Here is a 27,620-nt window from a genome sequence, read left to right on the forward strand (position 1 = left end):
ATTCCACCTAAATTTTGCACTGCTTTGCTTATAATTGAGGTGGTTTTATAGATTTAGTTACAGTTAGATTAAGTAGACTTGACTTAAAGGGTTTTTAAAATTCCTGCTATAATTTTTAAGATCCTCCATCCTTACCACAATTTCAGTTGATACTGTTATTGATATTTTTTTGGAGGTATATAAATAGTATTAAAATATAGGCAATGAGTTAAATTCTGTCTTTGCCAATTATTTTTTACTTACATTTTGAATTTTTGAAATTTCTTGCAGTTTTTTTTTATTCATTACAAAATGATAATCAACTTCTTCATCTTACGAAGCCATCCTATTTTATATTGCAGTAATAAATAGATAATGGAGCTAATCAAATTTAAATTGATTCTTTTTGCGAATTTTAACATTTATTGCAATTTATTAATCTGAATTGATTATAGTGTCTGAAAATAAGCGACCATATTTTTCTGAATACTTTTTTAACTAATCTGATAACATATATTTATGCATTTATATTTATGAAGTAGATCTGTTATCAATGTTTTCTTGTTTAAATATGAAAAAAATATTAATGGTTATTTAATCTTATATATATAAAGCTGAACTATTAATTTATGCAGATTTAAAATTAATTAATCATAATGCTCATAATATTCTTTTTATTAATATAAACTATAATAATAATATATACCCATATATATTAATATAAGATATAATAGTAGACTATTTGATTGCAGTACTACACAGATTCAAATAAATTTAAAAGGTACTTTCAATATATATTATAGCAAAGGACTATGTAAAAATTGATTAATAATTTAATAAAATGATATATTTTAAATCACGCAATTAAAATGATATTATAATTGATAAAGAAATAATCATTGCTGTAATGTTGTTATATTTTAAAATATACAGTCGTTCTGTTGTTTACAAACTTTTGGTTTTTGAAACCTCAGGATTACGAATGAATCTTTTAAGAATTAAGTTCTGTTTTAAAACTTTAAACTGTCAAAATTTTTCCATCTAACATAAAATGATCGCTTGATAGCTTATCATTACAGCATGATTTCTGAGACAAAATTTCAGTTAATGATTATACTTTACTTTATGAATTCCCATTTTTTGAATAAGCTTGTAGATGAGATATTTCTGTATTTACCAAATGAAAAGTAGCTAGAAAATAATTGCATTCTTTTTCTTTTTTAATTAATTAATTATTATTATTTTTAAAGAAATAATAGTGAAACCTATACCTAATACACTTTCAGTACTTTAAGAAATAATTTTCAGCATTTAAGCAGTCATTTGATATACTGTGTGTGTATGCTTTCCAACTTAGGAAGAATTTTTTGTTCAACAAGAATAAACTTAGATCAAATTTTATATGTGAAGTTGAAAAGTAGAAAAAATAGTTAATTTATTAAAAATTAGAAAAAAAAAAAAAAAAAAAAAAAAAAAAAAAAAAGACTCGAAAATAAGTTACAGAGCTGGAAAGGTTTTTTAAAGCAGTAGAGAAAGACCAAATTAAAAATATAATTTTATCATAGTTATGGATATTACACATTTATTCCCCAAATAATTATGAAATTTGGATTCTATTCAGTGGCATTTCATCTGTGAATTCTTATGGAAATTCTTAATTAAGGTTCTTTTTTTCAAAGACAGAATTGTTAACTAATACAAAATGTAACTAATGAAAAAAAAAATTAATTGCTATGTTTTATTTCATAGCTGTAGCTGCTGCTGCTGCTAGTGCCAGTTTGATTAGACGGCCATTTTATCAACACAGCCTTGTGAATGTCTACTTTCTAACTCCAGTGCTATGCAGGCATTGTGAGTATAAATTATTTTAAGTTACACATATCATGAATTGTTTTATCTGAATAAATTGCAAAATGGAAGAAATTATAAATGTCACATTCACAACCAAATCTAGGCAGTTAAAATTATTATTATTTTTTTTAAGTAGATTTAGTTCAAATCAGGATTTATATCATTCTCTTTTTATTATGAAATATTTTGCTAACATTGACTGCATTGTATGGTATATATTAAGTTAAAGAAATATCATCTTTGTCTGTGATTTTATTAGTTGGAATTATTTATTAGTTTATAATGTTTAGTGTGTCTAAATTACATTCAGATTACTATTTGTAATTCTCAAGCTTTATTAAAACTTTAATAACATTAAGTCTATTTATTATTGTGGTCTTGACAGAAAAGGCTTCTGTAGTGTCATTTTAAGCTATAGGCAAACATTACTATAACAGAGAAATTGTTGATGTGCTATGCTGATTTTGCAGTATTATAAAGTTGCTGTTACGTTATATTTTAGGTTCTCACTAGCATCAGCATTGTAATAGTATAATCAAGTATACGATAAGAGTATAAGTTTGTCTTCTTGGTCTAATTTCTTTCTTTCTTTCTCTCTCTCTCTTTTTTTAAATGTAGATTTTCTTAAGCATTTTCTTTTGGAAGATATCACTTGCACATTATTAAAAATTTAATAATATGATTTAATAAAATAAGATGTAAATGTTTTATTCCTTTTCAAAGTTCTTAAATTCCTCAACAATTTTTAAGCATAATCGTTATTAATATTGGCAGCTATCTTATGCCTTTATCTGCAATAAATGTCATTTCACTTTTTAAATCTTTCAAACAATGAATTATCCATCTTGCATTTTTCACTTGAGCAGTGGTTGCAGCGGTATTTGTTTTGCTTAACAGCAACATGAGCTGCTTTGCTGTAGACACACTGTTAGCAGGTAATTGCTTTGTATTAAGTTAATGAAAGTTTGTCCATTTCTTTAGTTATTGACAATAACTTATTTTTTGGTATTAAACTGAATCTTCATAAAATATAAAGAATGTCCCAATTTTTCTGCGGACCATCAAAAAGTTTTCTTGGACCATCGGTTGCCGATCGCTGATATAGACATCCAAGATGAGTCTTAATTTGTGTACAACAAAGATTAATTTTAAAATGTAACAGTTGAATACCTTACAAACAATATTATGAACTCAATAAGTAATATTTTTAATTATTAAGTGTAATTCACATTACTTATATGTATATACTATATAAATCTTCCTTTTTTGTTTATGTAGTTTTTACATTGTTTTACTATGAAAAGCAGTGAATGTTTTGGGAAATGATCATTTTATGCAAGAATATTTAAATCTTTATTTAAATAATTAAAGCTTTGTTCTTGACGTGTACTTTGAATCAAACTGATAAATTTCTTAATTTAATAAAATGATACTTAAATACTTAAATATATTCTTAAGATTTGTTCTTAACTAGTACTTTGAATCAGTTTTGGCTCAATATCTTCTCACCTTGGTATGTTACAATTGGTTCTTGCATATTAAGACGACGAAACATATTTGCTTGTATTAATTATTGTTAACTGATTGGAAATTGGTTTGTTCCCCTTGCAAAGTCAATAAATTTACATTAAATTAAAAAATCTTTTGCTTGCTGTAGACAATACTAAACAAAATATTTACTACACTAGCATTAAAGTTCACTTTCTATTGAGCTTCCTAATTTCTTTTCTTTTCCTGGGAGATAATCCAGAAACTTGTTCTAATAAATATCTTTCAGCAAGTTAGAGGAATTCCTATGGGAACAAACAGTTGTACACAAATTTGTAACCTATTTCTTTTTACATTTGAATATAAATTCCAACTCAGTTTAAATAAAAATGAATTAAAGCTATTTGCTCATACTTTTAGATACATAGATGATATTATAACTTTCAATAATAATTCTACTTTTGAGAAATTCAAAATTTACCCAAATAGTTTAACACTTAATAAAATGAATACGAATCAAGATACTATTGAATTCCTAGACCTGCAAATTATTAAACACAACAAAATTAAATTATTTGATAAAAGAAGGAATTTCCATTTTTCTACTATTAAACTAATTAATTGGAACTCTAATATCTCTAGAAAAGTAATAGAAAACACATTTCATAGCCAAATTATCAGAATAAAAAATATATGTACTGAAAATGACGATTTAAAGGAAGAAATCATAAAACTAATTAATGTACAAGTTGATAACCAAGTACCACCAAAATTTATTAATTTATATATTAAAAAGGCAGGCCTTGACTTTACTTTATAATTTTTTGGCTCTTTTGGATATGATAACATTACCTTAAACCTTAAATGGAGGGTAATGAAGGATATAAAAGAGTAGAGAAATTATTGTAAATTTTTATTGTAAATATTTTGTAAATATGTATATTTAATCAATACTGGATACTTCTTTCCTTTTACTAATAAAGGGCCAACTCTTTTCAAAAGTCTCAATTATAGCCTGAATTGAGTGAAGATTTTAATCTTCTTCTAATTTTCCATACTTTAGCCAGTATTTAGTTAAGTTTTGATATACCAATTAAATCAAGTTCATTAAACTTTTAATATTTTCTTTCATCAAATTTAAGTTTTATTTAACTTCCTAAAGAAATTTTGAGAAATTTCTGGGAATTTTTAGAGGTTTTTTAAGGACTTCATTTCAAAAAATTTTGGGAAATTTTACTTTAAAACTTTAATATTAAAACATTTCAGTTTTTCTTAATTACTTTAATTTTTTGCAATTTTCACAAAAAATATCTTTCACTTAAATTTTTTTAACAATTTTCACATATTTTCAACTGAACACACATTTCAATTTACAAACAGTTTACATTTTTTTCACATACCACTTTAATTTCCTTCAAGCAAACATACATCTTTTGATTAGCTCAGTTACTTAACTCTCTAAATAATTGATATTACTACCTTTAGGATTTTTAATTTAATTTAATTTAATTAATATTAATATTTACAAAAAATTTTTTGCTATAACAAAGATAGCAGCTTGACACTCAACTTTACCTACATAAGCGCCATCTATATAATTTGAAGAACACACTTACTTCACTTTTGCAACACTTTTGCAGACCCCAACACTCATATAGTAGGTAAGTTAGAATTAAAACTTACTATTTACTAGTACTTTGAAGTATTTTTTTTAAAAATTTTTTAAAATTTTTTATGTAGTATCTAAGTATTTTCTAAATATGAAATTATATTTTTAAATATATATTTATTTTAAAAATTGTGAATTAGTTCTTTTTGTTTCTTATTGGTTTATATGGATTATCTATAGTTCTTTTATAGTTTCTTTTTATTGATATGCATATTCGTGTAGGGGAAGTTTCTGTAGACAAGGATTTCTAAAATACATTGGTTTCTAGATTTTTATTATTTTATAAAAAATTTAATTTTTTAAGAAAAAGTTTAATTCTTGACTTGGAAGCACTTCCGCAGAGAATCCGGTAAATGTAAACATCGCCAACTTTGGCGATAATAGTTCAAACCTGGTAACCTAGCTAATTCATCCTATTCGCTTGTGCGAAGGTTGTCGTTGTTCGCATTTGGAGATTTATATTATTGTTCTCTTATTTATTGTTATTTTTTCTGAATTTTTTAACAATGAATAGATAGAAATATTTTCGCATAATTAAAGAAGTTTTCATGGAAAGATGCCGGTTCTCGGCTCGTCAGTTCGGGATCAAAGGAAGAAAATATGGCGGGAGGGGTGAATGCTAATTTGTAACATGCTGTTCACGTTATGTTCTTAATTATTAACAGTTGTAAGCACGCAGAACCATGAGGTTTCCAAATCCTAAAATAATTTTAAAATGTATAAAGTTCTAGTTTTATTAACTTAACAATGCTACTGAAGAAAATTTCATTACTGTTGAAGGTTATTTGTATTGTGAAATATATCATGAAAAAGGACAGGTATTTGTTGCAACGTAAAATGCTTTAAGCTGTATGCAAGTAACTTGAAAAAAAAAAAAAAAAAAAAAAAAAAAAAAAAAAACAATACTGAAAACTATGTAAAATGGATGTATTGAAGGTCATGCATTCATTAATTTATTACATGGGCATGGCTCTTACCAAAATACATCAATCAACAGGCCAAGTACTTAATAATGAAAAATGACACTTGTAAAAGAAATATTAGTATTCTATATGAATTACAGAAAATACATATAAGTATAACGTAAACGTAAGTATAAGAATACTAATTTTTATTTTTTTAAATGAATTTCTATTTCCCGTTATGCTTAATACACTGTTTTCTGTGCTAACTTGAATTTAATACAAATTTATTTTCGTATATCACGTTTAACCTGTTAGTTTTACATCTACACACTTATTATCTGGGAATTTTTACTACCATTGTCTGCTAACTTGAATTTACATACACTAAAAACCATGTTTACGGCTCGGCTCATCGGAGCTTGGCGAGTAAAAATGCAACAGCGCCAACGGGTTCTTTCCCGAAGCGCCAATGGGTTCTCTGCGGATAAAAACCCCTTGACTTTACTTGCTTGTTTCTCAAAAAACTTAATTAGTATTTTCCTTTTTGAACTTTAATTCTTAAATGTTAATACCTAAATGTAAATTTCTAAGGATACCACTTTATTGGAATTACTTTTGGTTTTGACTTTTACCCTTGCCTGCATGAATGACGAAACACGAATTGAATGATTGGAGAGTTAGGTTTGGAGGCAACATTCCCTTGATAAGTCTGTCTACAATCATTCAATATGCATTTTTAAAAAAAAACTGTTTTAATTTAATTTTAATTTATTAAATTAGTAGATTTATTTTCATGGATAGATTTTGCACTTGATTTGCTTATGCTTCTGAATTTAAATGATATTGTAGATTAGTTCAAGAATTAAATCTTTTACATGTTTCCATATTTTTAAATTATTTTAAATTATTTTGGCTTTTTTCTTTTTTTAGAATTTAAATTTGCTTTTTTACTTTTTTACTTTTATACGTATTTGTTAAGAATTTAAATTTGTTTAAATTTAAATTTCATTCCTTGCAGCAATGGCACAAAGAATATTTAATTAAATATGTATTTAAATTTAATTTTTTTAATTGAACTCAATTTATTCTTATATATGTATATATATATATCATTAAAGACATAAAATAAGAAATTTAGAATTAATGTTTCATGAAGACCAGAAATTGAAATTCTCAAAAGATATATATATATATATATATTTAAAATGATTATAAAGCTATAAAATACAAACTTTTTGATACTTTTATGATACTTTTGCTAATTATTTTGATTTATATTGTGATTATGATTTTAAACTAATTATTGGTAGTTTAATATATTTTATTTTAAATAAAATATTGATGTCACTAGTTTAAATTAAAAAAGGCTCTTCATAATTTTTAAGGAGGTAAAATAATGACTCTGTTTGAAAAACGGTGACTTTGTATTTTCATGAGTTCCCATGAAAATAAATGGTCACTGTATCTTTCAAAGTGATTCATTATTTATTACTAGTAAATTATTAAATGATAAAATTTTTGAACAGTAAGAGAGATGCAAGTTTTAAAAATCAGTGATTATTTGATATAATAAATGAGACTTATTAATAGTAATGATTGTGATCATTTGATATAATAAATGATACTTATAGAAATATCATATAGATATAATAGAAATATCATTGAATTTCAAACTTTGTTATTTGATTGAAATGATAACGGTACTTACGTATTAATGCAACCAGGCCAAAATTCGCATAAATTGCCAAATTTGGCGACCCTACTTACGGCAACCCTACGTGTTATACGTAGTTTTGTAAAAAGAGTATGTGGAGATTCACAAAATTTTCCTGCATTTTCGTGCAAATTTTTGTAATTTATGAGAAAATAGCAGTGTACATGGATAAAGTCAAGAGTGTGCGCAATGCCATTTTTTTGCAATTCTGGGATGTTTTTTTAAGTAAAAATAAGTCGACATGTACATGGTTATGGCAAATACGGTTTTCAATCAGTGCTAAAAGCAATAGCCAAAAGATTTCTGCCGAAAAAATAATTCTGCAACTTATTCAAATTCCAAACCAGAAGGGTTTAATTGCTATTTTATATTTTAAAACAAAATAATATAAAAAACTGTATTAAAAATTATCTGTAATTAATAAATGTACATTTTCTTTCTATTCATACGTTTTTACTCAAACTTACAAATAGCGCCAATCTGGTTGTGATAATACGTAAGTACCATGATAACTGCTTACAAAATATTTTTATACTTATACTATTTTTAATAGTTAAGTTATATAATATATAAGTTTATTATATGTAAGTTAAGTTATATAATATATAAGTATTATATAATAAGTTATATAAGATTAGTTATGTGCTAAGACTTTTTAACAAGATAATGCTACATTACTGTTATTATGATGATATTATAGTGTAACAGAATTTTTAATCACAAATGAAAAACACATTTTTGTGCAATTCTGGGATGTTTTTTTAAGTAAAAATAAGTCGACGTGTACATGGTTATGGCAAATACGGTTTTCAATCAGTGCTAAAAGCAATAGCCAAAAGGTTTCCGCCGAAAAAATAATTCTGCAACTTATTCAAATTCCAAACCGGAAGGGTTTAATTGCTATTTTATATTTTAAAACAAAATAATATAAAAAACTGTATTAAAAATTATCTGTAATTAATAAATGTACATTTTCTTTCTATTCATACTTTTTTACTCAAACTTACAAATAGCGCCAATCTGGTTGTGATAATACGTAAGTACCATGATAACTGCTTACAAAATATTTTTATACTTATACTATTTTTAATAGTTAAGTTATATAATATATAAGTTTATTATATGTAAGTTAAGTTATATAATATATAAGTATTATATAATAAGTTATATAAGATTAGTTATGTGCTTTTTTAACAAGATAATATTACATTACTGTTATTATGATGATATTATAGTGTAACAGTATTTTTTAATCACAAATGAAAAACACCGTACTGCAATTCTTGAGCATTTTCAAATATATAATTTTGATAACATTGAAGTAAGTGTGCTTGATATGACCTGACTTAAAATTGAGACTCTTTAAAGAATCTATCTACATACTTCAAAAAAGTCACTTTATCCTTACGCACTTAACGCCAATCTTAACAATACCACCGATAGACAGGCAGAAGAATCTATATATAGACAATTCAGATTTTTTAGTACTGTTACTCCTGGAGGAACAAAAGGAGGAAATTCTAACCACAAAAAATTTTTTCCACACAAGATCTGGAATTAATTATTCAAAATCTGAATTTCTTCCTTGGAAAGAAAACTTTCACAAAAAATGCCATTGACCTTTTGCATACCTTTAAAAATGTAACCTTATGGAATCTTATTCAAATACTTAATCAACAATCTCAATGTAACCAAATAGCCAAAGATCTAATAGTTGATAAACTTAAAACTTATGCTTTTGCAATTTTAAATTAAAGAATAGTAATTTTTTTAGCAAAAACATTTTTTGTACAGTATAATTCAAGCACCCTTTTTATGATCATTTAAAAATTCCATGCATGTTAAAAAATGTCAACAATTGCTCCCTGACCAACGGCTTCAGGTTACACCCTGTTTTAAATTTGAAAAGACTTTAGGTAACATGATAATTAACCACCACAATGTAATAGATGATAGCCTATGAAATTGCCAGCTTCCTGTTTACAATAAATCTGTAGATCCTTTTCACCAACATATTATCATAGGAGATCTCAATATCGTTGAAGATGTGCAACTGCGAGAACTCGTGCAACTAGGTACCAAATTTTGCCCGACTTTCAGTCTTAATAAACACTATTGTTCAGCAATGATCTTGATAAATTCATTATTTTGGCTAGTAATAGCATCAACTTGCCCACAACAACATGTTTTGAATGGAAAGCAACTCTTATTAAAGATTTTAAACTTATGCTTTTTAAGTTACCTAGTTTCAGTCATATCTACAATCAAAGGCATCTAGAATCTCAAATTAATAAATTACAAGAAAACTTTATCATCACCAAAATTGAAAATAGTAATAATTTCAGTGTCATTTGGAAAAAAATATATATATATATATATATATATATATATATTATGACATTCTGCATAAGGAATTACATAGCACTTGCACTTATCAAAAAGTCTCTACCAGCACTAAAATACTTTTCAGTGAATTTCATGCACTTCATAAAAGACTTGAAATCCGTCCCAAGAAATTTAATAACAGGCTTGTTAATCTCTATGCACTTTCAAAGTTTCATAAGACTCCTGTTAAATTCAGATACATAGCCAACAGTACCAGAAGTTATTTAAAGGAAATAGATTATCTCTTTGCGCAAAAACTTCATCTCATTCGAGACATTATCAATAATTTTGATTTTAAAGGTCAGCATTGCAACTGGATGATATCAAGCAACGAACAAATTCTTAAAACCTTAAATTCACTTAAAATAGAACATATCCAATGCTACAATTTTGAGAACATTTATACTACTTTATTACTAGAAGAAATTCATAGCAGCTTGCTTACTCTCCCTAATTTATTTCACAAGATTACTACAATATTATCTACTGAAAATTGGCAATTTTTTTCTTTCAAGCATTCTTTTTAACAATTATATTCATTATTTCCTATATCTCAAAATAAATATGAGATGAAGGAAAATGCGATTTCATTTTTAAAAGTTCCTTATATTGAGGTTAGAAGTGAGATCTACTGATTCTAAGAAACGAGGCTAAATGTTCATCTGTCAATTTACTTCTAAAATAATTCTTGCTAAGGTTCATAGTTGAAAACACTTGTTCACATATATAAGATGAAGCAAACAAAGCACTGATTTTCTGTGCATGAGATATTAAATTTGGGAACCTTACTTTCGATAATGATTTGTAAAACTCTAACTTTGGCATATTTAGAAACAACTGCTTGAGATGATTGTTAGATTGCAACTCAATTAATTCAAGCTGCAAATCTGACCTCACTGCTTCACAATGTACGTTAAATGGCATGGTAAAAATATCATTAAAAGCTTTGAGATGGGCCCAGATATCGTCGATAAATTCATTTTTCCCTTGCATCTTCAGATTCCAGTTGTTCATATGACAAAGAAAAATGCAAAGTCTGAAATCCATTCTGTATCTTTTAACATTTCACACTCTGAAAAACACAGTTTCTCATAGAAGAATGACACAATGTCGTCTTTCAGCTGCGAAACTCGCTCGAAAACACATCCTGCACTAAGCCGCATTACTTTCATGTAACATCAGGCAAAAGTGCATTAGAGTATTCAGATTTGTCGAACTGAAGAAATTCTCGAAATTGTCAATAAGCTCACAAGATTGAATAGTATTTACAAGCTTCACGACTGCATCAAGCACAGGTTTCGTATTCAATGCAGATTCACACATAGCATCTTGATTATAACACAATGTAGAAAAACAACATTGTTCCCCAGGATACTTTTGATTAAAGATTCCAAGAAATCCAGATTTTTTTCCTCTTGATATTTGGTGCTTCGGTGGTAATATTACATATATTTATTATAGGCATTTTCAAAGTTAAAAGCCTTTCCTGATATTCACGAAAAATATCACATCCTGTTGTAGTTCCCTTTAAAGAACGCATGCACAGCAGTTCCTCGGCAATTTCAAAGTCCTCATGAACACCTCTTATAAATAAATAGTAATTGAGCCGTATCATTTATATCAGTGCTTTCATCCATAGCTATGGAGCAAAATTAAAACTGGCTAATCTGACTCTAATTGTGATGTCAAATTTTTATCGATGTCTTAGATTCTAGAAGTCACCGTTTTTCGAGATAAGCTTACAGTCTCAAAATTATTTTTTGTCTGGACGTAAAACAGCACAGACTTGGAGCATGCATCATTTAATGAACTCTCCATCACTGAGAGCTTTATAATTATTAGCAATATTCTATGCTACAATGTAACTTGCATGTGTAGCTGCTTCTTGGATGCTGTTTACCTTTTTGAAAAAATTTTGTCAGCCTGATAATTTTTTACAAAGTATTTCTGCATTTTGTGTTCTTTCATATTCAGACGTTGTTTCGTAATTGGAATTCTTATGCTTAGATGTTAAATGACAGTAAATGTTATATTCTTTGAAGATTGCTTCAGCTTCGTTGCAGATGAGAAACACTGGTTTATCTTTTACAACTGTAAAAAAATATTTCCAGGTCCATTCATCATTAAAAGCATGGCACTCTGAATGAACTTTATGTTTTTTAGTAGTCATTTTGGGGTATTTATGAATAACCCAAAGAAGCACTGGCTACGCTATACTTTTAATAACTTCATCATATTTACATTGATGCTATATATCCGCAACCTTTCAACAATCAATAATATTAGAACTTGCGCCAAAAGAAAAAGCTGCTGGTTGGAGCTTAAAATGTGCAGTCTACCACATATGAGGTCTAATTCACCTATATTGGATCCCCGTATGTCTGCTACCCGAGAAAGATATAATGCTTGCAGGCGCCAATCTACAGCTATAATCAATAAAGAACTTCCTCTTTTAACACTTTACCTATTGAACGCTGTCTGTACTTGCTATTTCCCTTGATTTATCTTTTGTAGAACAAAAATAGAGAAAGTAAAAAGATCATCAGTCCTTTGAAAAAAGGGAAGGGAAAAAATATATTTAAACAAAGTAGAAAAGGAGATTGATATATAGTATATAAATATATATTTCTTTTAATTTGCCATGGACCAGTAAATTAAAATTCTCTCTGCAGGTCGTAGTTGGCCCATCCCTGCCATAAAACTTTAAATATGTCTGCAGAATTATTGTAGGGAATTCCTCATAATGCAGAATTACAATTTTAATTCAATATTCCAGTATATTTAATAATGCAACATAGCTATAATCCCAAGTGAATGGGATTATCAGGCTTTCGCCATATATTTTCTGTATATTTCTTTTCTTTTCTTTTTAATGGTTTAATTTCTTATAATGTAATTTAGCATAAGTTCCCTGTTGTGCTGTATCTTCTGAGTTTGTATTTACAAAAAACTTACAACCTATGGTTTTCTTTTGAAAATCACTTTCTCATGGTGAATATAGCATTGTCGAAAATTAAAAATTGTTGCTGACAATTTTTTAATTGATTACAATTTTAAATACTCAGGCTTGTCAAAATTGTTAAGTGAATCAGATTTTTTTACTTCCTGCTACGAAGTAAACTAAATATTGTAATTGCGAAAATTTTCAGGTGTCATATTTCAACGAAACTATCTATTTTGACCACTACTGAATGCAATTTAATGATGTATTTGCATGACATCTGTACGTAAGGACAGATAAAGGACTGATTTAAAATGGATTTAGAAGAGATTTTTTGTGATGTCTGTCTGTATGTATGTATCTCCATAACTCAAAAATGAGTACCTTCAGAACTTTGAAATCTTGTATATAAGACTGCTGTAGCATGTAGTTGTGCACCTCCCTTTTTGGTTGCAATCAGTCACACTAAAAGTATGTAAATATATATGTATATCATACCCACTCTGTTACTTGGCTCTGTGAGCTCAGTTTTTTTTTATTCTTATATGTTGGTAAATTGTGCATTTTTTGCTTTAAAAATGATTGGATTATGTTTTTCTTAACTTCCAGTTAAGTTTCTTACGGCTTTAGTTAATCTGCATACAATATTAGTAGAATTATCAACAATTTAAAAGTTGTTTAAGTGCAGCTAAGCCTAATTTTTGTTCATCTCAGCAGCCATATTTGTTTACATTAGAAACTTAGCCAAATAGTGAATTCAGTTTCTGCACCTTCAGTGTCTTTTTGGCCGAGTGGGACCAAAATTAACTTTTCATTTTTGTGCACTGAAAAATCTGCCTTGTTGCCTGCTAGCCGAATTTCTTGTTTTTGCATAGAAACTCTAATTTTAATTGTAAAAATTATGTTTTTTTTTATTGTTTTAATTGTATTTGGTGTTTTATTTTTTCCCCTATACTTTTCAATTTTTAATAAAGATATTTTGATAAAGGTATTTTGAGGTTTTATGTATTTTTACCTTGTCGTAAACTGAGAAGAGAATTAATTGAATGAGAAATATATCTCTAATAAAATTCGAGGAAATAAGTGTTTCCTATTAGCAGCAAATAATGCCATCAGTTTGTCTTGGACAGAGGAGAATGTTTTCAAGTAGCACATACACATTAGGTAAATGGCACTGAATTAATTGTCTGTGAAAAACTCTTTCTTATTTGTTTAATTTCTTTTATACATTGTTTTAGATTTATTATAGTATTTGAACAGAACATGTGGCAACGATTATATAATTCTTCAGATGATATAATTTTTGTGCATTCTGAGTTATAAAACGAATGTACTGCTGTTAAGTGAACCTAGCGCCAGAGTGTCGCTATGGTAAATAAATATCGTGAGTTTTAAAGAGTTTATTTATTATTATTATTATTATTATTATTATTTATTTTAAAGAATTCATTTTAAGTAGATTTAATTCAATTCAACTCGTTTAAATGAAATACAGAAAAAAAATGCATATAATTTAATATTCTGTACAAGGAAGTCGTGGTGCTCACATCAGATTTTTTTTCTATAGCAGCTATATTTGTGTACATTTGAAGCTTAGCATAATAGTGAATTAAGTCAGTTTTTGCACCTTTCAGCTCGACACATTTATCCTCATGCTGCACAGATACTGTACATTTACAAACATCTATGCCTCCTCAGGGATTCGAACCCAAGCCCTTTAGTGCGGCAGTTAGAGTCACAGAGTCACTAAACACTATCCCAGTTGGACAGCATAAAAAATTTTTAAAACTAATGGTTTGGTTTTCAGTGTTCGTAGGATACACAGCATTAAAATTTAGTTTATACTTTATCTTTGCAACTTTGTCTCTTTAAGTGTTAAATACTTTTTCCAAAAGAGAATAATCAACTTTTGATATTTCCTTTAGAATTTCGAATTTAGGGAAAATAAATTTTTTCTCTAAATTAATTTAACGAATTATTGTGAACAGATTTTAACATATTAGTGGAATCAAATATTACAAATAACTTTTTTTGGATTCATCAGCTGAATCAGCTACATAAAAATTACTACTTAAACTCTGCAAGCATGACAACTTAGAAAACATGTTTCGGTTAATTCTATTATTGTCTGCTATCAAACATGCAACATTAATATTTGCGTGCTTGCGTAATGCAAAGCTTGCGTTGTTAAATAAGGTAAATCTTCAGCAGTCATTTTAAGTACTGGTACCAGTGCTATAATTTCATTGTATTTTGAAAGTAATGAGCATTCCATAAAAACTTGCATTGTTTTCACTTTTACGCTGACTTAATTTTGAGCAAAACCAGAAAGTGCTTTACCTTTGTGTAATATTTTTGGTTTTATAGGAATTTAGTCAATGAGAAGGTTCACAGTGTGTTCTTTGGTTGAAAGTGCATTTCATTTACTTTTTAAGAAACATTATTTGTCAGTCATTATTTGATTTAATTTCAAACATGAAGTCAGTCTTTTCAAATACCTTACAGATAACAAACATCTTTACCTAATTGCTTGCAAGAACTGCTTTATAACATCTTTAGATTTCATATATAAAAAGAGTATGCAAATGCCGTCAGATAACTGCTGTACCTTTCCTTTTTGCAAGATTTTTCGAACAGTTTCCTTTGCTCCAAAACAAATTGGCCATCATTATACTCCTATACAATGTTCTCGTTCTGTATCAAATCTTTTCATGAAAGTTAATACATTCTGAAATCCATTTCGCAGTGTGTTCTATGGCATTTCATTACATATTTACGTTACTTTATCCATATGAACAGGCTTGTTATCATAAAATATTTCAGCATTCACTTCTTTATTTATATTTAAGCACTTTTGAATGCACGTAGCTGGACAAAAACAAAAGTATAACAAATAGTTCATCATAATTTTTATAGACCATGAATTTTGTATTTTTTTAATTGTTCCTCTAATTTTGATGTTAGTATTTATTATTAACATATCAAATTATTTTATTTATTTATTTATTTATTTATTTGGTGAAAAATATGAATATTTCTTCCTCTTTTTCCGTTCTACCTCTTCTGACTGCTGATGGAGTTTCAGTCCTATATATTGACAGCTGTTAAATGTGCATGAAAATGCATCATTTTTTAACATTGGGCTTTTTTTTTTCGGAATTCTTAAAATTGCCTCATCTTTATCTATGAATACATTGTGCACGATAATATCTTTACGGAAATGCTTTTCACAAATGACACTTCATTTAGATAGAATGGAATTCATTTGAGGAATCTTATGGGACCACAACTGCTTTTTCACATCATCCGTTTGAAATTTGTATGCATGTAATTTTTAGTTTCAGGCATAATCAGAATTACACTTAGGTATGCAACAATGATCAGGCATTGCCGTCACTATTGACATGTCAGTACCAAACAAGAAACTATACTGACTTGGAAAGACTAAAACAAGAAACTGTTCTCACTATATAAGATCTTCGGCACTCCTCGTGGTAGTTACAAGATTAATGGATGGAAAATATGACTCATCTCTGACCAGCTTGACAAGTGTTATGGCTTTTTCCTTCCTTAAAGATCATGGGTGTTACTGGCCACATTCCAAGCATATCAGAAATTTGCCCAATTGCAGTATGGGCCAATAAAATTAAATAATTTTCCAAGTTTCAGTCGTCTGAAGCTAAATTTAACCTATTAAGTGACCAAAACTTAGTTCTCTTTTTAGATAATAAGTTACTAATTTACAAGACAATGTTGCATCCCATTATCACATACACATATCCCATCTGAGGTTATGCATGTAAAATTAAGCAGCTTCAAGTTACTGTTCTGGAAATTAGCAAAAGCAGATGGTTTATTAAAAAACAATCTCTTCATGAGGAACTCGGTATTGACAAGGTTAATATATGCTTGCAGAAATTTTTGAAACATTCTTTAACAACATAGGTAAAATTAATGACGACCCAATTCATCTAATGGATTATGATTATTTTGCAGTCTGATGTTAGCAGTCGTCAACAACCTAGAGCCGGTTTACTGCACTTAACTTCTTTTTGCTAGAACATAGTTTATCTAAGTACTTAAAGACTTTATTTAATATTTAATTCGTTTTTATTTTTTTTTCTTTCCTGAAGGGAGAAAAATCCTCAATTTTTTTCTGTTAATTCTAAAATGTATGGTTCTGAGAGAGTTGCTGTCCCTGACTGAATTGCTAGTGTTATTTATTCTTTTAACAGCCATTCCTATCACTCCTGACCATCAACATGACTAGATGTCACACCTCCTCTGTGATCATATAGCCAAAGTTCATTCTTTGGTCCAACCTCCTGGATAGAAGTCAGTTATTCGAGTTTTGACCTATGATCATGCAGCATGCCACTTCACATCTCTCATGAGATAATGGTTTGTCATTTATCCACGTTGCTGTCATGAATCATTAGCAATTACACATTTTTCTATGCCATGGAAAATGTATCAGATAAATAAAAATACATGAAACTATGAAAAATCCATAAATGCCAAAGCATAAATAAATGAATGCAATTACTTACATCAATATACTGTATATATATCAACAAAAATTTAAAAAAAAATATAAACATGCATTGTATTTTCCCACATTAAACTGCTGAAAAATTATCAGTAAAGTCATAAAGTAAGAAATTTAGAACTAATTTTTCACTAAGACCAAAAATTGAAATTCATAATTAATAAATTTCAAATATTCCTATAAATGCAATAAAGAATTTAAAAAAAGTTAAAACCAAAACTTTTCAAACAAGTAATACTCCAATTTAAAAATTAATAAAATTTAAAGAAAAACAAACATAATAGAAGAGGAGGAATTCAATCAACTTCAATGCCACTTCTTCAGGAGGAATACTGAAATCTTCTTTCCACAAAAATCCATGCTTTTCTGTATCCAAAATTAACTGGTGAACCATTTCAATGTACTCTAATAATAACAGTTTACCCAAAAATTCTGGCCGCTCTTCAAAGCAAGGAAAGAAAAAAAAAATTCTAATTAGAATCCTGTACCTTAAATAAAGATAATTCTAGTTAAAAAATGAAAACGTAAGTGAAATAATAAAATACTTCAGTGAAAAATTCATATCAAAATTTACCTTTAAATAAATAGCATACAATCCAAAGAATTTAAAATGTAAGTGAAATTATAAAATTTTCATGAAAAGACTTAATTTAAACTCACAAGAAGCAATTAAAAACTTCAAGCTTTTTCCTTAGAACACGATTGAAACTATGAAGATCGTCTTTTTACGTTTGCCATTTTGGCTTCACTGGCAAAACTAAAATACCTTGGTGAGAAATGCTCTTAAGGCTAAAAATTGGAACAAAAGATGGAATTTTGAAACCAAACGAAAAAATTGTATATACTTCTATGAAAATTTTAATTTTGACAAAGAAAAATATTATTTTACTAAATTAAAATGAAATTTAAGTAAATTATGAGTCTTTTGAAACAAAAATGGTAATAAAGAATATCATTCAGTGTAAAACTTTAATTAAATTTTTAAATCAATTATTCTTTAAAAATAGTAAACTCAAAAAGTGCCCAAAACGTCGTCAAAATTTGTTTAATAATTGTTTTGTAAGTATGAGTAGAAAAGTCCGTAAAGTTGAATTTTAGATTTTTTAAAAATATTCTTATTTAAAATTACAGGAAAAGGTTGAAAAAGAAAGTAAAGGAACTGTTGTTAGAAAAATAAAAAGTCTTCACCCCATTGCGCTTATCATGATGACTCTGAATGTGTAAGCCCTCTGTTTAATAACAGAATAGTGATCAAGAGAAAAAATAAGTAAAAAATATAAAAATCCTATAAACCCTTTAAAACATACTTCTCTTTTGGAGCTTTCAGATAAAAAAATTCACTTTTAAAAAGTATTATAGGGTGTAGACTACTTCAGATTTCTTCAAAAGGCTATTAATGAATTTTAAGGGAATTTTATTTTCTTTTAAAACTTTGGTGAGATTTAGCATTTCTTCTTTTTGCGTTTCTATTTCAGTGTAAACTTTCTTAATTCTGCTAATCTGGTTAATAATAGTATTTGGAGTAACTTTTTTAGATATGTTGGAGTTCCAATTTATAAGTTTATTAGTAGAAAAATTAAAAATCTTTTCTTTTATCAAAAAGTTCAATTTTTGCTAGATTATGAATACTTAAAACAAGATAAACTATTTCTGTTTCGTTTTTATTGGTTTTATTAAATTTTAGACAGTTTGGGTAGATGTTGCTGTTTTCAATGAGATTATATTTGTTGAAAGTAATAATGTCATCAATATATCTATAAGTGTGTTCAAATTTACTAAAATCATTATCAGAAAGATTCTTTAGGAATTTGAATTCTTTAGAAAATATAAATAATTTACAAATATGAGTGGCTTATGAACTTCCCATTGAAAATCCTTGTGTTTGCAGGTAAAGAAAGTTTGAATGTTTAATATAGTTATTGTATAGCGAAAAATGTAGAAATTCTTTCCTTTTTCCGTAAATCCAGAATATTAAGTATCTCAGGGAAAAAATTCTTTCATTTCTAAAAGACTTTCGTATGTATCTATATATAAACTATCTATCCCCTCACTTCTTTAGTACGAAAATGAAATGTTGTGATATTGCGTAACTTTCTTAACTTCAGGACTTTGAAAAAACTAATAATAATAGATTTTAAGCTTTTTCTCAAAACAGCAAACTAAGGTTTCCTAAATTCGAAATGTTATATTTTTAATGGAGACGTTTAGCTTCGCTTTACTATCTTTTACTAATAAAAAAAAAAAAAAAAAGAAAAAAAAAAAATCGAAAAGTTAGTTAAGGAGCCTATAATTCAGCCTTAAGTTTCATGGAAGAGGTGTCCTAATATCCTGGACACATTTTATTCGTTTAACTGGTGTACAATGGCAGTGTTAGTAGGTGCCGCTTCATGTGATTGCGGTTAATGTTATTATTCGGATTTGTTATCGATTTACCGCAATCGTGCCGTGTATACACGAAAACATGGACTACATTGCTTATTGTGATCAATAATTTGGTTAATATGGTCAAAATATTACGGAACCTTTTTTTTAAACTACAGTCCGCAAATAAAATATAAAATCGCCAAATAAGGTCGAAATAACTACAAAAATTGCCAAATGACAGAGAAATGTCTCTAAGTGAAGTATTAAGTCGTCAAACAACTTGGTTTCGATTTCAGTCAACCATTTAAAACTAGGCAAAAAAAAAAAAAAAAAAATTTTTTTTTTTTTTTTTTAGTTTGACATATATTTTGAATAACTGTCGATTTTGAGGGTGATCAAACATAAGTTTTTCTTCTCGGGAAATAAAAAACAAATGTGCAGGGAGTCTCGGGAAATAAAAAACAAATGTGCAGTGTTCCCTGAGGGAAAAAAATCTCGGAAGCCATTTACGACAAACTAAGGTTGCTTTTTTGCTTTACTGAAAATTTTACATTGTTCTCTTCCATTGAGCAATGCTTTTCGAATTACTGTAAAAATATCCGTTTATATGTTTTTAGTTATATTTGTATTAAATTAGTTAAATTTCACTACTATTTTGGGCGAAATTTTTTCTCATCGTTTAATACTTTCATTCGGTTAATGCTGTCAAAATATGTGGACAAACGTTATCACATTAAGCGACGCCTAATGCATATTCAAATTGTCTGTATTTGATTTTGATTGCTTTAGTTTCAAATGGGTAGATTTTATTGTATCCTTTTCTGAAATACAACTCTACGCAACAGAATGCGACGGGATTTTAAGTAAATTTCGTAACGGACTGCTTAGAGACTGTTGTGAAATGCTGTAACATTCGAAAAAAGCGGACTTTTTCTCTTTTGAGTTCGGATTATGGGGCATTATATCATTTTTATGTATAAATTGGTATATTAGTGACTCATTTTTATCAATTTTATACAATACCGATTTCTTCTGTCCTTACCTTTCAAATTATTGCAAGTTCTGAAACACAAAATAAATAAAGCATCAAATGCATAGGGGAACTTTCTCATAACCCCTGCCCATTTCCGTTAAATATGCTATGAAAATTTATTCCCAAACTGCTGCTTATTAGCAGTGGTGAAATCCGGTGGCCCGTAGTAGACGTTTATTCGTAAGTATGGAAATCGTTCTTTTTAGAGGAAATAAATGAAAAAAAGGACTTGAAATCTATTATCTTTTAACGACCGAGTGGACGTCTAGCCAAGCTTGACAAGCTTCGACAAGACCGGCCCTGATATGAGCTTTACCAGAAGACATCTTTGTCCTCTTTCAGAATTGGGGTGTCGAATCGGTCTCGTATCCGAAATTAAATTGTCAAGGCGAGTCAGAACATAGTTGAGGTAGCAAGTTTTAACTCATTGTTTAGCCTCTTTGTATTATTCTAATGAATTTCACGGTTAATTTGCTTGCCCATGCCCATCCAAATCAATCGTAATTGTTTTTTCGTAACGTAATCCTGTGATTGATTGCATTCATGCAAGATATTCGCCCAGAAAGCATGGGTACGTGGTTGAATTTTTAATATTCTTTTGGGAATGGGTGCATTTTCGTAATGAAGTAAATTTGGAAAAATTAGCTTTCTAAGTTTCTTGCTGCACTTTGAAAGGGTCCCCCCCCTATTTCGGAAGGATTGGGAGGGGGAGGAATCTAAGAAGGATTAATATCGGGATGAAGAGAATTTTAGTGCAGTAGAATCTCGATTATCCAATTCAGCATTATTCGAGATGACTTCGTATCAGTGGCATGGCTTTGCCCCCCAGGCCGGTCTTTGAGTTTGCCATGTGGGTCATTTTTGAATCTGCTACGCCTCTTGATATACAAGCAAATAATTTGAAGTGTCAAAATGATATGCATGGAGATTAATTAAAATTTTACGTGCATTTTTAAACATTTTAAAATTATATTATTTGACTTGCGACTTCCTTATACGATGTAAAGGAAGTATATAATCTTGAAAAATTGCGCGTAGCATATTTCAACAAAAACATCCATTTTGACTATTTTTCTGCGTGACGTCTATGTACGAGCAGAATAAAAGATTCCACCCCAAAAATCGGTTTGTAAAATGCCTATAAAATATATTTAAAATGGATTTTTTTTTTTTCCGTGACGTTTGTACGTGCAGACGCATGTATTTTGCGAAAGCGATTATTCGTAGCGATTGCGGATAATCTCAAAAGCGATTATCTGTAGATCGATGAAATTTTACATATGGGATTGCTATAACATCTAGTTATGCGACTCCCTTTTTTAAAGCAATCGACGGTATCAAAAGTTTATATATATATACGTATATTGTTTAATAAGAAACTAATAGTAAAGTTTCAATTTTTATAATTTAAAATTTAAATTAGTTTTATACAAGTAGAGAATATTTGTGATATGTACATAAACCCATCTCCTTACCCTGCCTGTATTTCCTCAATCGTTGGCCGTATTGCGGAAATTGTAGTCATACATTTTCAATTACAGAAGTCTTTTAAATGGTGAAAATATTCGTTATGGCAATGCCAAATTTAGGGGGAAAAAAAAAAAAAAAAAAAATCGGCAGTTAAACGAAATCTAAATTTGTCATGAGGGATAAGTTAATTAAGGTAGAATAATTTGGAAAAATATGTTTAATATGGAAAAATATGCAGCGAAAAACGTACGTAATTTACTAAGGCGTACAAAGAAGTCACAAGATTTTTATTATTATTATTTTGTTCTCAAAACCATCCATGATTATTATAGTGGTCTATGTAATCAAAATGTTCTAAACTAAATAAACTTTCGTAGTTCTGAAATATTTCTTAAATAATTTTTATTTCGGAAACTTTTCCCAACTTGCAGCACTTTCAGCAATAATGAGAAATGTTTGCAGTAATATTACAATATTTGGAACTTTACTCTGAAGACTGTATTTTAGAATAAACTGCAAATATTCAAAAGGATCGCCCTTCCACATTCCTACTTTGTTTTCTCTAGCAATAACGGATATAAAATTCTGAAATATTTCTATCTTAACGAGGAATTCTCCCTTAACCATTTCGCCGTGATTATAATTTATTTGATATTCGTAATTTCCAATCAAAAGTTTTCGCGGAATAAAAAATGGTATACAGTCAAAAGTCGTTAATCCGGACTCGTCGGGACTTCGGCGATTACGGATTATCGATTTTTCCGGATTATAGATCATCAGTTTAAATCTCGTAAGATGGCATGCAGAAATTCTAAAATTAAAAATATGAAACCGTAATTTATGAAATAAAGAACAATTATGATCTAAAGGGTATCAAAATTTACAAAAAAAAAAAGCTTAATATTTATTTGTTTACTTTATTAAACATTTCTCTCAGTGTAAGTTGTTTAAGTTGCTTCATTTTTTATGTGATAATACATTCTCTTTAATTCTATAAACAGACATAATTTCTTGTTCAGTTACAAAGTTCCGCTGTTCAAGTCCTATAATTGCTGTGTCGAGAATACCGACTAATTTGTCAATCGAAATTTTTTTTCGTTTTCACTAACGTCTCTGTCACCTTCTTCATGTCTTTATCCATTTTTTGCAGCAATTCCACTTTTTGTTTGATGGACATCCATACATACTTTTGTTTTGTAGATCCTTTGGGAGCTCCAGCATCGGAAATTCTATTTGACATAATCGAAAGTTCAGCTTTACTTTTATAAAATTGCTCTTACAGTCTGCAAAAAGTAATAAGACGGATCCAATTCAAAGATTAAGGAACAGCGCAATTATCAACATTAACTGAAATAGATAATTAGATAAATTTAGCTTATACCGTCTGTTATACATAAAACGCGCACGCGAAAACGTATTCTACGCTTGCGCACACGCATATGCGCAGTCGTAAAAGTCTTACGCGCACGCGTAAACGCCTATGCGCATGTGTCAACGCGGCGCATGCGCAGAAAGCATCACCAATGCATCTCTTTAGCAAGTCTGGGTGGGACAAATCTTTAAATACATGTTTTATAGCATCCATAACTGTTATAGGAACTGAATTTTTGTGTTTAAAGTTTTCATTTGTGCCATTTACAACTGCTCTTTTGTATGCGCACCAAGAGTCAACACCGTCGGGGTTAAAGTCAGGAGTTATTTCATTATCATTGGAACGTTTATGGTATGGTACCAAATAGCCCATATCGCTTTTTGCATATCATGGTAATTGTCAGAATGCTTCCTAATGGCATTACCATAATATGATGTAATTTGATCTATCAGCACATGCGTAAATCGACCTTTACCGCTTAGAGGTTTCTTGTCATACAGTTTCTTGCCACGGAATTCCTGTTTTAATTTCCTCAAACGGGCACCCATTCGTTTTTTAATGTTGCCTACACATTCTATCTTCGAAATCGAAACATTATACGGGCTATCCTTCGTAAGGGCTAAGAAAGTTTTACAATATCCATCACCTATATAATTAACGTAACGAGCATTATACTTTTCTTCGGATCGCGAAAACATATTTAACATACCATTCACTTCCATTTGTGCAGATGAACCTAAATGATTTTTACTGCATACTTTGCTATGTTCCATTTTCCATTTCAAATAGCTTTCCTTTGAGGATATATTTTTTCCAGTCTCAAACCTTGAAACATAACGATCAATAACTTTACCCGTTTCACCACCAATAATGGAAGTTATACCGAAACGTGAAGAATGTCCTGTGGTTTTCCATGTGCCATCTCCGCTGACGGTCAAATCTGAAGAACCAGTCATTTTTATTTCTTCGTCAGCTGCTACCTTCATACTATTTTTCGCAATATTACGTGTAGCAGCATGCATATGACTTACAATTTTGTCGTATAACTTTTGTGTTACAGGTGGTGGTAAATCCATAATTCCACAAAATGTTCTGGATTCTGTCATTCCATTTCTAATATACCTCATTGCTAAAGTAAATCTTCCGTTTAAATCAGAAGCATTTTGTTTTTCACCTACAAGCTTGAAATTTCTTATAGATGTTAGTACTCCACAAGAGCAGCATGAAATATTTATTTTTATGGTTAAACCATATACTACTTCAGAAGTAATACAAACTTTATTATGGCAAATATGACAGCATAAGTATTCTTCTAATCCAGAAAATAATAAACTTTTATCAATGATTGCATACCCTTCAAATTCGCCGTCACCTGATACTATTAAATGATCTAGAAGTTTTTTTGCTGATGCAGAGACATTTGCATCTTTATCATTAATTCTTGTGTACTGATTTCCACAAAAATTATGCCTTTTCCTTTTCTTCGGTATTTGACCTGAAGCTCTTTTGATATTATTATTCATTTTTAAATTTCAAAACAAATATCTTTACATAAACGTTTACTCAGTAAAACAAACTTGATATGAAAGACCGAAATAGAAATACTCAAACGACGTTAGATTTAGCAGCTTTATAATAATAATTATCATGTAAACAAACTACCAGCAGTGAAATTGAGTAGTTGCCATCCTTCTTCCCCTACACGAAAAGGAAATTAAAAAAAAAAAAAAAAAAAAAAAAAAAGTATTAAATATTTCTTTGCATAATAATAAAAATATGAGCTCGCATACAGGGTAACCAAAATGTAAACAACCACCATATTCCCCTTATTAAACTTATTTGATTCTTCCTTTCACATTTCGAAATTCAAGTCCAATCCAAATAAAGTTCACCAATTTTTTATGATTTATTTTAAAATAATTTTTATAAATTTTTTTAAAAAAATTGATTTATAATCTGTAAAATGTTTACCATCATCTTAAAGTAGACGTATTTCTAAGCATACCTGCAAAAAATTACAGTTTTTTTAATTCAAAATTTCCGAAGATATACGTGAATTTATATATTGGCGCGTTTTGAAATTTGGCGTGTTTGTTGAAAAATATCAAATGTGGCTTAGACACTTTGCTAAAATTATTTGAAAGTAGGAACTATGCGATTTTTTTTTCCGCTCATGCGCAATGTAAAAAGGTAGGAACGAGGTACCTTTTTTTCCGCTGCAGCATAATGGAAGGGAAAGGAAAATTGGTTGCCATATATTAAGAAGTTCGCCAAGGGAATTATTCTTGGCGCAAACTAAAAAAAAATTGCGCCAAAATAAATTTTTGAATTTCTCCATAAATTTCGCACCAAATTTTACAAAATTTAATATCTAGGCGTAATTTGAGTCTTAGAATCGAAATATGAAAAAAAAATTGGTATGTAATTTCAGAAAAAGTCCCATTTTGTGTCACAATACCCATGTTAGAACAATGCTATATATAAATCTAATATATATCCTAAGTCGCGCTTTCGAAACATGAAAAACGCAATTTGAATTTTGTCAATCGGCCCAGTAGAACGGGAGATATAGAACTGTATCTTTTTTTTTTTTTTTTTAAACACATTTCTCACATAGATGGTATGGTCGAAATGTAATCGAAATTACCTTTTGCGTGTTGAGTAGCAAAGAAAATTTTACATTATTGTCGACAGTTTATTCCTAAAGTGATTACGAACCAACTTAAAAAAGTGACGGAAAAAACTTAAAAAATAAATCAAGAAACAATTTTAATTTATTCCAGCTCTATGATGCAGTGTTAAGAGAACAGTTAAATGAAGGGATTATTGAAGAATGTCACTTCTAGGTACCGAGTAATTCGAGCTACTACCTTCCTCATATGCAGTTATAAAAGTCCACCTTTTAAGTTATACATTGTACATGATGAATTTTCTGAAGGTGAAAATGTAGTATCCTTTAATGATTGTTTAGATGCGGGAGTAATCTTTTACCAGATTTGCTTAAGATAATAGTAAATTTCTGCAGATTCAAAGCTGAGTTTGTAGCAGATATCGAGAAAGCGGAACACTGCGAAAAATAATTTTAAAATTTTATTTGAGACAATTCATTCCTATTAAAATAAATACATACAACTTTTACCCCTCCCCTTGAAACTTACGTACTAATTGTAGAAAAAGTGTGTTCGAGAAAAAGTAAAAGTAAATAAATACTTTGCTTTTTATACAACGTTAAATTCCGTAAGTTATATGAAAGAAAACATGAAAGTGATACTGTATCTTACAATTAGCACATATTTTTATGTTTGTAAATTCTGCGAAATAGGTATGGACTTATGTTTGTAAATTCTGCGCAATAGGTATGGTATATATTCACGTTTCTAGTCATCTTGAGATAATATTTGTCCAATATACTTTGGATAATGTGATTCTACCGTGCGCTTTATTTGTGTTTTGCATTAGATTTGAATTATGATACATTTCTGAGAAGTTGTAAAAGGAAATTAAAACACGACTACAGTCCAGACACTTTGATGTATAGCAAAATTCATTCATTTTTAACTAATTAATTTTTTTTTTGTAAAATGAACTAGACGCATGTGTAGGTGTGGTGTCATATAAAGTTACTTTTTTAGTGGCAAAATATATTTATGTATAATATATGCATAGCTAATGTGTAATTATAAACACAAACTGCATTCTAATCTGTCTGATAGAATACGGTAATGATAGTACTATGGATAGGAGACGAAATGCTGAGTGCACCTCACCGCGTATGTTATATGTACTACATTTTCCTTCTGACTCAATCACAAGGGTTGAGATTTTTCCACTTGCATACCAATAATAATAATAATAATAAATAAAAAATAATAAAATAAAAAAAAAATAAAAAAATTCAGA

General features: G+C 28.8%; 1 protein-coding gene across 2 annotated transcripts in view; it reads left to right on the forward strand.

Moving 5' to 3' along the window:
• LOC118202418 (phosphatidylinositol 3-kinase regulatory subunit alpha-like) overlaps window positions 1–27,620 on the forward strand; it is a 313,423-nt gene that overhangs the window by 7,051 nt on the left and 278,752 nt on the right. For both annotated transcript variants that reach the window (XM_085825402.1, XM_085825403.1), the window contains exon 3: window positions 1,729–1,830. In XM_085825402.1, coding sequence (XP_085681528.1) covers window positions 1,729–1,830 — 102 coding nt within the window. The remainder of the gene's footprint in view (window positions 1–1,728; window positions 1,831–27,620) is intronic.

The sequence above is a fragment of the Stegodyphus dumicola genome, chromosome 10, assembly GCF_044657685.1.
Source record: "Stegodyphus dumicola isolate Sdum_Otavi_A_Nest chromosome 10, ASM4465768v1".
In the NCBI taxonomy this organism is placed as follows: domain Eukaryota; kingdom Metazoa; phylum Arthropoda; class Arachnida; order Araneae; family Eresidae; genus Stegodyphus; species Stegodyphus dumicola.